The 12,196-nt window shown below is 36.1% G+C and overlaps 1 protein-coding gene across 1 annotated transcript in view; it reads left to right on the forward strand.

Moving 5' to 3' along the window:
* The window catches only part of NBEA (neurobeachin), a 453,025-nt gene that overhangs the window by 373,594 nt on the left and 67,235 nt on the right, over positions 1–12,196 (forward strand). Inside the window, exon 46 of the mRNA XM_050977434.1 lies at positions 7,542–7,682. Within this exon, the coding sequence (XP_050833391.1) occupies positions 7,542–7,682 (141 nt within the window). The remainder of the gene's footprint in view (positions 1–7,541; positions 7,683–12,196) is intronic.

Below are 12,196 nucleotides of genomic sequence, written 5' to 3' on the forward strand. Positions count from 1 at the left end.
ACTGAAAAGCCTACACAGTCAAGGAAAATGACTTTTCTTTTCTGGCAATATCTGGGCTCCATTTATCCCACGGATGTATGAGAAAACACATGTGAAACCTGTAAAGTATTGTGGAATACCTCAGGATAAAAGGGTTGTAATTGCCAGTTTTTTGCAGTGTTCGTTATGAAAATATCTGATAGAATTTATTTCAGCATGTTTTTAAATGGAAAAATAGGTTAATGGTTTATTTTAAAATGCAGTGGCCGTTTTGTATGGAATGCTTGACTTGGGCTGTTCAGTGCTACTTGTGTCCTGTTTCAGTTTTTGCATTATCTGTAAAAATGTTAAAAATTCGAATGTCTCTGAGGTATTACCTTCTCAGTTCTGTTTTCATTTTTGGTATTATCCTGTATCTGTGAGCCCTTCTCTTTTTTTCTCATGGAGGTGAATCCTGAGTAGCCTGGTGCATAAAAGCAGGAGTTAGTAATTTATTGTTAACAATATAGAAGGTGGTTGTGCTATCAAGCCTCAGCCAGACCTCTGGGGCAGGCCCACTCAGTATCCTTTCTATGAGGAGCAACTTCCTTCTGTCCAATTTTGCCCTGCAATGGAGACATGTTCCTGCAGATCTGATGGCAGATCAGAACCTCCAGCTAAACTGTTGATGGATAAAATCTCCTTTGTCATTCCCGACCTTCTGTCTCCCTGTAAATATTGCCCTTCTTAGTTTCACAAAGCCTCTGTCATTGCTATTTAGCAATTAATAGTCCTCAAAAAATCTTTGCAATTATTTAGCATTTTAACACTATTGCACATATGGTAAAAGCCCACAAAAGCAAAGAAATTTAAAGGCAAGTCACCGACCATGCTTCGTTTTCTCGGTTTAAAATAGTTTTTGTAGATAAATGTAGGTGCTAAATCTAGCTTTTAAAAAATATTTTGTGTATTCTTGCTCAAAGTTCATACAATACTCCAGTGTCAGTTCTGATAATTAACTACACAATTTTTCAAATTTTTTTAATGTCTGGCTTCCAGGCTTTCTGTATAAAATATAATACACCACCTTTGTGATATCACAACTCCTAAGTTAACAAACATATCAAATGCAATTCATATGAATATGATTTTTGGAGATGGAATTTGGGGTGTTTGTCTTGCTGAGGATGTCAGTAATGGAGTAAAACATGCACTTTTGCATTTAGTCCAAACTTAAATATTTACATTTGTGCAAAGCCATCTTGAACATGTAGCTTGTCCTTTCCTTCCATTCCATTTCTTTCTGGTTTTATGTGGCACTCCTTATTGTGGTATTTTTACATCCAGATGTTCTTGTTCTCTCAGAACAATTATGTTTCAACATTAGTCTGAAAATTCCTCTGTCCTTTTTCTTTTACGTGTTTGGAAATTCTGTTCTGAACGCTTTTTGTTTTTTTCCTTTTACATATAGTTTTAGATTTAAAACCAGGGTTCATGGGCATGGAATGTGCCATAGCAGTGGGATATATTGGACCTCTCATTTGATTAGACAGTGTAGGTTCAAGTTTTATTCATTACATATACAAGGTTAAAGGTTATATTTATTGTTTGACAGGATCAAAAGCTAATGAAAGAGGCTGTCATAGATACATAGATTATCTTTTCTGTATCAAACCATCAGGTGATCTGCTTATTTTCTTCTTTGTTGAGATTTCCTTTAGAAGAATACTTCGGATATTAAACATTAGTCCAGGAAACATGTACACAGCTCTTACTATACAGTGATTTTTTGTGAGGTTCAAGTCACTTAAAATGTGGTATGGTTTGTTTGTAAAAAATTGTATAACTTTTACTGCTAAGTTATAGTGAATGCATGGTTTTGACATGCTGCATTGTCCCTGCTCATTAAAGTGTAAATGGGAATTTCTCCTCATTTACTTCCAGTCATACATCCTGTTAAATAAAATGATTTCTTCACCAGGCAAAGTAATACTAATATTGACATGTGTATGAAACATCACACACCCATTCATTGAGTGGAAAAAATTATGTTTTGTTAATATAGAAGGTGTTTGACTGATGGGTGGTGATAAGCATAACCACTTTTCCTTATTACTGTGCCATTTCAAGAAAAGGAAGTGATAAAGCCCCAAGGCTTCTAAATGTAATAATGCAAATGAACACATCCAAGTGTGAATATTTCAAGGCAATCACACTTAATACTTCCAAAAATGTATATGCTGTGGAATGGAGTTTATGGGCTTATTAAGAGCCCTTCACTGGAAAAATGAAATAATTTTCTGTAAAATTAAACTCCTCTCTTTATCATATACAATTCTTCCATCAGCAGAAAAACTACACACAATTAAAGCCACACAGTTAAACATGTGTTTTTCTTAAATAAACAGTTCATTTATTGAGTGAAACTCTGTTACTGTGAATCTGTGAATGCTCTTATATTTGATATTGTTAATATTTGGTTTTCATATTAGAATAATGAAGAAAAATCTGTTTACTAATTTGGATGCAATTGCAATTTGTTTTTAAGTTTAAAATATCATCCTAAGACATTCTATTTATATGTTGTTGTTTTTCAGTGGGTGTTTTTTAATAAAAAGACAGGCAGTCAGGAGAGGCTCAGTCAGTTTTCAGCTGGAATCAAATAAAGCCAGGTTCAATATACCTTTCTATTGAGCTACAATTTTGTGCAGTACATCACAAAAAAAAACTAACAAAAAAAAAGAAAAGAAAAGAAAAACAAACAAACAAACAAAAACCTAAAAAAAACCAAACCAAAACAAACAAAACCCCCCAACAGGTAAGGTAGCTGCTGCATGAATTAGAGTCAGGTTAAGCAAAATATTTCAGTGGCTAAATAAATGGAATGCTCTCATGAGAGAATATAGTTCTATTTGGCAAACAAATAGATATTCCTTGAACTAGCATAACGCATTCAGTGGATATAAACACCAGCTGGATAAAAGGTGTATTGACAATATGTATTGACTTGTTCAAAGGTTAGATATCTAAAGACATTAGCCAGCTAAAAAAAGAAAGATGTAGTAGTGTGTTTTTAATGTTACAGTAAATATTTGTCTTATTTTTAAACGGAAGAAAGAAACATAAAATAAACTGAAGCAGCAAGCTTAAGTTCATCAAAAGTAAAGTGGCTGAATAGGCATTGTCATACAGTGACCTGTTCTTTTTTTTGGAGTAAAGAATACCTTATGAAAGTGTTATGTAGGAAGTTAATTCTATTTAATATGAGTCCTTACAGAGAGAGATCTGCAATAAAAAGACAAATGGTGTGTTTGGAAAAAGCATTTTATAAAACATTATGAAAAAAAACTTTTTAAATAATATTCAGAACAATTTATTTTATTCAAATTTAGTTTCTGTATTTGTCTTATGGTTAAGATATGGACTGAGACAGTATATAGATTGGGCTTTGCCTTTGTATTGTTTGGGCAAGTCATTTTAATCAGTGCACAGCCCAATGAATCTCAGTCAAATAATATCAGTTTCTTCCATTATGTAAAGTTACAGGGATTGATCCATAAATAAAATTTAACTGCATTTTATAGCCATGATATTAGATTAAAACTGAGGTAGTTGACCTTCTGGGCTGAGAATGGCGCAGTAAAGCCTCGAAAAGTGGCCAAAACTCCATATACCCTATACATTTCACAAGAAACGTGAGAGACTACCATTACTGCAGAACTTGTCAACTAATAGGACCCGTGTTTCATTAGAGTAAAATTGGGTTGGCTGCTAGTTTATGCAACTGAGATTTAAGGTGTTTACAGAAATGTCTTTGTCTTTACTGAAGAATGAACTCATACCATTACTCTGGTTAACAGCATTTTCCCACATGGATGTTAAAATAACACTAAAGAAGCCAGTGGAAGACCTTGCAGAATTTACTCCCTGCTATTTTATTTTTGGAGGGTTTTTTTGCTTTCAGAAAGTGCCTGGTCTTTTGGTATACATAAGCTGTTCTCTTTGGGGTTAATAAAAAAGTTTTTAAATTGCATGACGACAACAAAAACACCAGAGCAAAGAAAAAAAACAAACCAAACCAAAAAAAGCTCCAAAAAACATAAATAAAACAAAACAAAAAATAAACCTACAACAAAACAAAACAAAAAACCAACCAACAAAAAAAAAAAAAAAAAGCAAGAAAGAGATTTAGATTTGAGCGCTTTCCTTAGCGTTTTCAAAGTGCATGGTTTCCTGAATCTGGAGAGATGTCCTTTGCATTAATGTGCAGAGAGGTGGTTCACATCAGGGTCTCCCTGAATGCACAGAGATGTTTCTCGTATTTCTTCACCACAGGACAGAGATAACTTATGTAAGGCTGAAGTAGAAGCTGCAGAGTTGTGTAAGCATGGGCAGCTCCCAGCTCTCCTTCCCAGGCAGTGCTGCATTGAGACACTTGTGCCACTTCTGGGACCCCAGTTGTCATCTCTGCATCTCTGTCATCTCTGCGTCATGTTTGCACACTACACCCTCTGGAGCAGCTCGGGGACTTCCAGCTCACTTTCCTAGTGCAAACTATAGACATACCTGAGCAGTCTCCTCATGGACACTATAAAGGCTTATGGAATGACAGGAATTAACCCATGTCTCCCAAATCTCAGGCTGTCAGACAGATCACTAGTTCATCCAATCCAGGATCTGTCCTGAGAAGTTGAGGTGAGGCTTAATAGCTGAAGACAAGCTCTTCCTCCCTCCCTCTTTGCCTCCCTCCCTCCCTCCCTCGCTCTCTCTCAGGAAAGGACCCCAAAAATTATTCTTCCCAGAGATTTTCCCATGAAAATTGCAGGGTCATGCAAGAACAGAAATTACTCTCATTGGTATTTCACCTAAAGACTCCATTTTATTCAGATGATGTTTTGTGCATTTCAAGATTTTTCTAAAGTAATTGAAAGGGGAAAAAAAAGGTAATGACTCTGAAAAGAATATTGTATGATGGTAATCCAGAATACAGATTTTCAGTTTATAATTTAGTACAATTAATCATGTATTTTCTGAAGGTAGATTATTTTAGGTACTTGTACAGGCATTTTGATATGAAAATGGGAATGCATGATCTTACATCATTGTACCTTTTATCTTTTAAATTGAAGTAACACCTCTCATTGAACAACTTAGAAAACATAACAATATTTTTGCATTAGTATTTTATATGACTTTAGAAATTATTGTCAAATTGTTGACAGAAATAGCCTTTTTATTAAATACAACAATATTATATTAAAAATGTTATTTAGAAGTACTGATTAAACCACCATTGAAATTTTGCTAGTCTATAAAATAAAATACCTCATAATTATTTTGTGCATTAGTTATACCTCTCAGGCCTTGTTACTATAGTCAATTTACAGTGAATAATGAAAACACATTGCTTATTTGATGGAAGACTTCTAATCAGCATCAACTGTGTTTGGAAAGGCCAGGAGTTTTCTGTATTTTCAATCTTGTGTTAATCATCATATTCATTCTCCACTGTGCCTTCAAACCTAGATGTACAATATTATGGTGACAGATGACGTCTCTGTCTTCCATAGCCTCGGAATTCACTGCAGCATAGGATAAGATCCACCTTTGTAGTGGAGGGAAGAGATATTCTCAGGGTGTTTCTCCATAACCAAATACAATCTCACCAATTTGTCTGCTATTTTGTGTTCCCTTCTCGGAGGGGGTGAACATTTCATTTCAACAGACTACAGTGTGAATTACTGCTTTAGCTCTTGAAATGTGCAGTTGGGACTGGGATTTTTTCTGCCAGAGAAGTGGATGCACGATACCTTAATGAGGAAGGTGTCAGCAGGTTCCATCCAGTCCCCAAAGCAACCCAAAGCCTGATATAATTTAGCAAAGTGCACATATATCTGCACAGTTTGTCAGTCTAATGGGAAAAGAATGTCCCTTTCAAGGAGCTGTTGAACAACCATTTTTGTGTAATGATAACTTAAAGGCTATAATACTGCCAGTGTGTTTCCTGACACTGGCAGGATGTCTAACGAAACCAAATGTAACAAAAATGCAAACATTTATTTTTTCCTATTGCCAGTATTTGGGAAATGAGCCTGGAAAGTGTTAGGGAATGGCTCATACTTCTTTTCCAAGAATGTTTTGTGAGGTCTTTCAGTGTAGTCTGCTCCAGATAACACCAATCCTTTGGGATTACTCAATCATTTTACACGAATGAGAAAACTATAAACATCTCCATGACACAGCAAAGTATTAAGCATCCAGAGTGCTTAATGTGAAAAATACTGAAATCATAATGTTTTAAAATGTAAAGGTTCACCAAAGACTGCTATTTTAAAACAAGCTCTAAATCAGAAAATATCATGTTCTATGTCAGCCTTTTAAGCAGCCATCTCAAAAAACACAGCAGTGCTGAAGGAATAAAATACTTGCAGCTTTAAATTTTTTAGTTACATATCTAGTGTAGTGAAACACAGAGATTTGACCTTCTACAGATATTTCCTTTCCAAATTACTTTGGATTTTAATTCAGTAGAAAAATTATGCTGTGCAATAAAATGTGAAAATACTGTTAGCATTTGGTCAACCCTGTTGCCTATGTATATATTTTTAATACCCTTAATAATATCAATTCTAATTAAACTTTGATTAATGCAAATCGAGTAATAATTTCAAACTACAATAAGTTTAAACAATTATTTGGTGTGGCAGTATGCTCTCCTCTAAGTATTAAACTCTGAGTGTTTGGTTAATTTTACTGTAAAAGCTAAAACCTGTATTTTCTTTATCCAAGTAACTTTTGCATCATACAGTAACAAGTACTTTTTGAAAAAGCTTCTGAGATAAAGTGGGTTGAAAAATCATAAAAAATTGTATTCTTCAAGTAGGCACATCAAAACCAATAGTTCCTACTACTGCCTTGCATCTCTTTTGTTTTTCACCTAATTTGTATAGATTGTCCTTTAAATTCGCTCAGAATGGACTTTGAATTTGTGAATAATTTCCACATTCTATTGTTTTCAAGTACAAAGCTTGTTTGCTTTGCTCAGTAAAACGTGTCTTTGTTCAGTCAGAAAGTACACCCAGTCCTAAGGACTATGCATGGTTTTTAAGTATTTCTGCTTAGGATCACCAGACACCATCAGCAGTTCTGCGTGAAATCTTTTCATCATGAACCGCGCATTACAAAGTATCCTGTGCGAGCAAAAGTCAGTTTTCATTAGCTGTGTGATTATGGTGAATGACAGCAACAGAAATATTAGTTTGGCCTCAATGCATTTTAAATGCAGTTTTAGAAGTCTATTTCCAGAAGAATGTTACTGAACTAATTGGGAAACAACTTATACTTCAAGAAGGTCTTGAAAGTTTGCAGATGTGGATCACTTATATTTGTCAGTTAAAATAAGGAAACTCGTAAGACTTTTAGTTCACAAAGCTTTTGAAAATAAGCTTACAGCAATCTCAGGGGTTGCTACAGCAAGGAATGTGTTTGGTTGCAGAGTCTCCTGTTCAGTGAATCTTAATGCAGAATTAACTTATGCCTTATCAGACAGCTGATAATATATTTGACCTCTTATCACTTTACAGCCAATTGGTGCTTTGAACCCAAAGAGAGCTGTCTTCTATGCAGAACGGTATGAGACATGGGAAGATGATCAGACTCCACCTTATCATTATAACACCCACTACTCTACATCTACTTCTACCCTGGCTTGGCTTGTTCGTATTGTAAGTATTTCTGGATCCTGGTTTTCGTGCATATCTTTAGTTACAGCATCTCTTCTGTCACTTACCTTTGTTTCGTTTTGTTTTTATGAAAGCACCTTTCTATTAAAATCTCATTGCTCTTCCCTACCTTAAAATCTCAGAAATTCTCTTGAAATTAGTTAAATACTCATTTGTAGTGGTCCAGGTGTCCTTCCTACCCAAACAATCCAAAATAAATGTAAACATAAAATTGTGGTGCTATTAGGATGCATACAATGAGAAAAATGCATCTAAAATGAAATCCACCCCCAAAAAAATATCTCAAGACAGAAATCTGATACTGCTCATATTCATTTATTTTTTAGGGACAGATCCATGCAAATAAAAAAAAAAGTCTTTTGTAAGAACATTAAACTGTCACATCGAAAGGGGAATTATAGAACCAGTTTTATATTAAAGCAACATTGAATAATATTTTATGCAAATGAACTATGCTTCTAAATTAATGAACATCTGTAGAGTTGTTCAATTTTCAGAAATGTAGAAATGTGGATTCTAACTTCAAACTGCTATGTTTCTGGAAACCTCATGCTCCTATGACCAAAACCAGATCTATGGAAGGGGGCCACACTTCAAAGATAGAATGAATCTGAATTCAGTTTATGTATTATCACAATTATTTACAGAATAAAGAGTGTTGATGTGACACTGAAGGTTTCACAGAGAAGCCTGAATTAATGAAAAATTGAGTGGCTGTGTAATTACTGAAGTTAAAGTATACCCTGCCAATAAAAATCTGTTGCATAAGGTGTATACTAAGCATATTTTGCATATAACAAAGCAAAACAGAGCCACAAAAAGCTTGATAATCGAGTTTTCACTCATCTCAGCTTCCTTTAGACATGTTCATTTTTTTGCTGCTCAGGAGGGAATTCATGTGTCTGTGAGTTCAGGATGTACTTCGGTAAACATGGGAAACTAAGTGTTGATTACACTCCTGTGTTGGTGACCACTGTATTCCTTTTAAATGTTGCTAAATTATTCATCTACTGAATACATTTTATGGTACATTTTGTTGCCTTTAAGTAGATTAAAAACAGTAGTTTTATTTGGATGTTTGTCTATTAATTTTGGCTGCTGTACAGTAAAAGATCCCCTCTTGCTAGTCAGCAAATTCTCTGTGCTGAAAGTCTGGTTACAGGCTGAATGTACAACACACCAAGGAGAATTCTTTTCCTGCATTAGGTTAATTCAATGTCACTTTTACTACTGTTCTTTATGTAATACTGTAGATGCTCTTGATCTCTTTGTGTTCTCACCTAAAAGAGCAAGACAACAAAGTCTTTGTCTTGATGGCCTTGCAATATAGGTCTTACAAATTGCATTTGTTAGAGCAAACAATATATGTGAGGATAGAAAGCAGAAGTGGAAACCACTGATACCCAAAAAAGAGGTTGCCAATGAAAAGGTGAAAACAACAGATAACTTAAATACAGAGACACTCCTACACAAGTATTTTAAAGATTATTTAAATATGATTGGCCAGCAAAGAAAAGCAGTCTCTAATGGGAATAGACAACAGCACTGAAAGAAGACAAATCCAGGGGAAATTTGAACCTCAGAAAAGGAAAAAAATATAATAATATGATAAGACTGGATAAGGCAGCAAATGGAAAGCCTAAATAGATATTTGAAAATAAATGTGTATAGAGGAAAAGATTATGGTAATGAAGATTATAAAGTCATAGTGATCTATATAGAGATACTTATGTTACAAAATAAAGGATGAAATATCCTAAGGGAGAAGATTGTGCCAGTGAAATTTATAGATAAGACTAAGTCAGATTTCTGTAAGTTAAAGTAATATTTCTTGCTCGTGAATTTCTTGAGCTAGAGCTTTGAAGAAGACTCTGTAAGAAAAGGTAAATTACAGTCTAGTCCAGAAAGAGGAAGGTGATATTAAGAGATGCAGAGATTCACATAGAAAAATGCTTTCAGTATTTTGAAAGACTGGAGGAGAGTGATGGGAAAAGATGTGTTGCTGTGGAGCTTTTTGTAGAAAGTGACAACAAATGGGAAATGAAGGACGGGAGTAAAAACTAAAACCATGGGAGAAGGCTATGTAAACCAAAGAGAGAAGGAAAAGCAAAAGAAATAGAAAAAAACTAGGAAACAAATGAAAAACGTATGAAAAAAAGATAAATTGGAAATGGGAGTTTAGATAGAAGCAGAACAAAACAGTATGTGGTAATGGGGATCAGAGGGGATAAACTGCCTACCTAGACCTTAGTATTGTAGGAAACAGTATTTGCTGTAGGTAAGGAGTTTCAACCACTCTGAAGTATATATATAGAGAGAGAGGGAGAGAATTGTGTAATTGCCACAAAACCTTAAAAATTATTTTAAGTCTTGCTTTTCAGCTTTGACAGATGCAATCTGGTTTCTGTCAGTTGTCTTCAAAATATTGCTTTTAATATTATATTTTGGAGTCAGTTCTGTGATAATCTGTTCCCTACTGCCTTATATTTCCCTCAGTTATTTTCCCTTATCTGATGTGTTGTGGTGGGCTGGCTCTGCCTAGATGTCAGGTCCTCACCAAAACTGCTCTACTACTCCCCTCTTCAGCTGGGCAGGAGATAGAAAAAATAAGGAAAGACGGAAAGACTCATGGGCTGAGATAAATGCTGGGAGAGATCCCTCACCAGTTGCCATCATGGGCAAAACAGACTCAGCTTGGGAAATTAGTTTGAATTATTGCTGATCAAATGAGAGTAAGATAATGATAAAATAAAGTCAAATCTTAAAACCACCTTCCTCCCAACCCCTCCCTTCTTCACTAAACTCCTAAATTCTCTCTTTCCTCTCCCCACTGACACAGGGGAATGGGAATGGGGGCTGTTCATCACACTTGTCTCTGCCACTCCTATCTCCTCAGAAGATTCCACACTATTCCCCTGCTCCAACGTGGGATCTCTCCTATGTGAGACAGTCCTTCATGAACTTCTCTAAAGTGAGTCCTTCCCACAGGCTGCAACTCTTCCTGAGCAGCTCCAGCATGGGTCCCTCCTGCAGGGTGCAGCTCCTCAGGAACAGACTGCAGCAGTGGGTGCTCCGTGGGCTTGCAAGTTCTGCCAACAAACCTGCTCCCACGTGGGCTCCACTCTCCCTGGAAGCACAGGTCCCTGCCAGGAGCCTACTCCAGCACAGGCTTCCAGAGGCTCATGACCTTCCTCAGACATCCCCCTGCTGTGGCATGGATTCCTCCAGGGGCTGCAGGTAGAGCTGTAGTCCCCTCTGGACCTCCATGGTCTCTAGGGGCACAGGTGCCTCACTATGGGCTAGAGGGAATCTCTGCTCCAGAGCCTGGAACACCTCCTGGCTCTCCTCCTGCACTGACTTTGCTGTCTGCAGAGCTCTCCCATATGTTCCCATTGCTCTCTCTAGTGTTCTTATGCAGTTTTTCCCTGAGCCTTCTTAAGTCTGCCATCATAAAGGCACTTTGCTAAAACTCACAGGCTTAGCCTTGGGCAGCAGTAATCCATCTTGGAGCCAGCTGGCTTTGGCACTATTGGTCATGGCAAAAGCTTCTCACAGAAGCTACCCCTGTAGTCTCCCCCACTACCAAAAATTTGCCACACAAACCCAATACATGTTTCAGGCTTGTTTTTTAAGAGAAACGGTATGTCTTAACCTCAGTTCTGTCCTGTGTGGGTAATTTTGATATCTCTGCCTTTGTTTCACCATTAATAGATATTCTGTTGTATGTATTTTTGTGGAAATGAAATTGAATATTCATAGTTTATCACTAGGTGACCTTACCACCTGAAGACTCATTTTCTTCATGTGCATTTCATCTGGAGCAGTGAATATTTAAGTTGCAGAAGATGGAATAGTTTAAACCAAGAATGCCACTTCACAATGCCAAATTGTCCAGTGACTTGAAAAGGAGACAGAAGGAAAAAGAAAAATAGAAGAATGAATTCTGGCTTGAATCATGTAGAATGTGAATATCAGCACTGGTTTCAGATTTTTAGGAGAAATAGGAGAGGGTTATGGTACAAGTGAATGTTCTTGATAATTGCTCCTGAAGAAGTTATATTTGTGTAAATCAGTTGCATCTTCATGGAAACACCAACTACTGTTTGTGTGCTCTAATGTGGTAGTCATGATGTTTGTAGAGAATAATTGTCTTCCAGTTGCTATTACAAAGAGTTCATATTTGTACAAGGTAGAAGAAATTCTGGATTTATTATGAGTTGGATTGGGCTGAGTTAAAATTAGTTTTTAATGAGATTCAAAGATGAGAAGGACTGGATGTCATATGGTAAACAGAAGTGAATTTGGCTCTTCTTTTTGTTAGATTTTAGCAGGACAATCACAGATATATCAGACAAAAGGTACGTATCACTCTGACAAACCCTTACATACTCTCTCTCTCTCTTACAAATGGATGGAAAGACATTTTTGTGTGACATGGGATGTCTTAGAATGACCACATCCCTTCCTCCTCCCTCCTCTACTCCCACCATAAATTA

This window comes from Serinus canaria, chromosome 1 (genome assembly GCF_022539315.1).
Source record: "Serinus canaria isolate serCan28SL12 chromosome 1, serCan2020, whole genome shotgun sequence".
In the NCBI taxonomy this organism is placed as follows: domain Eukaryota; kingdom Metazoa; phylum Chordata; class Aves; order Passeriformes; family Fringillidae; genus Serinus; species Serinus canaria.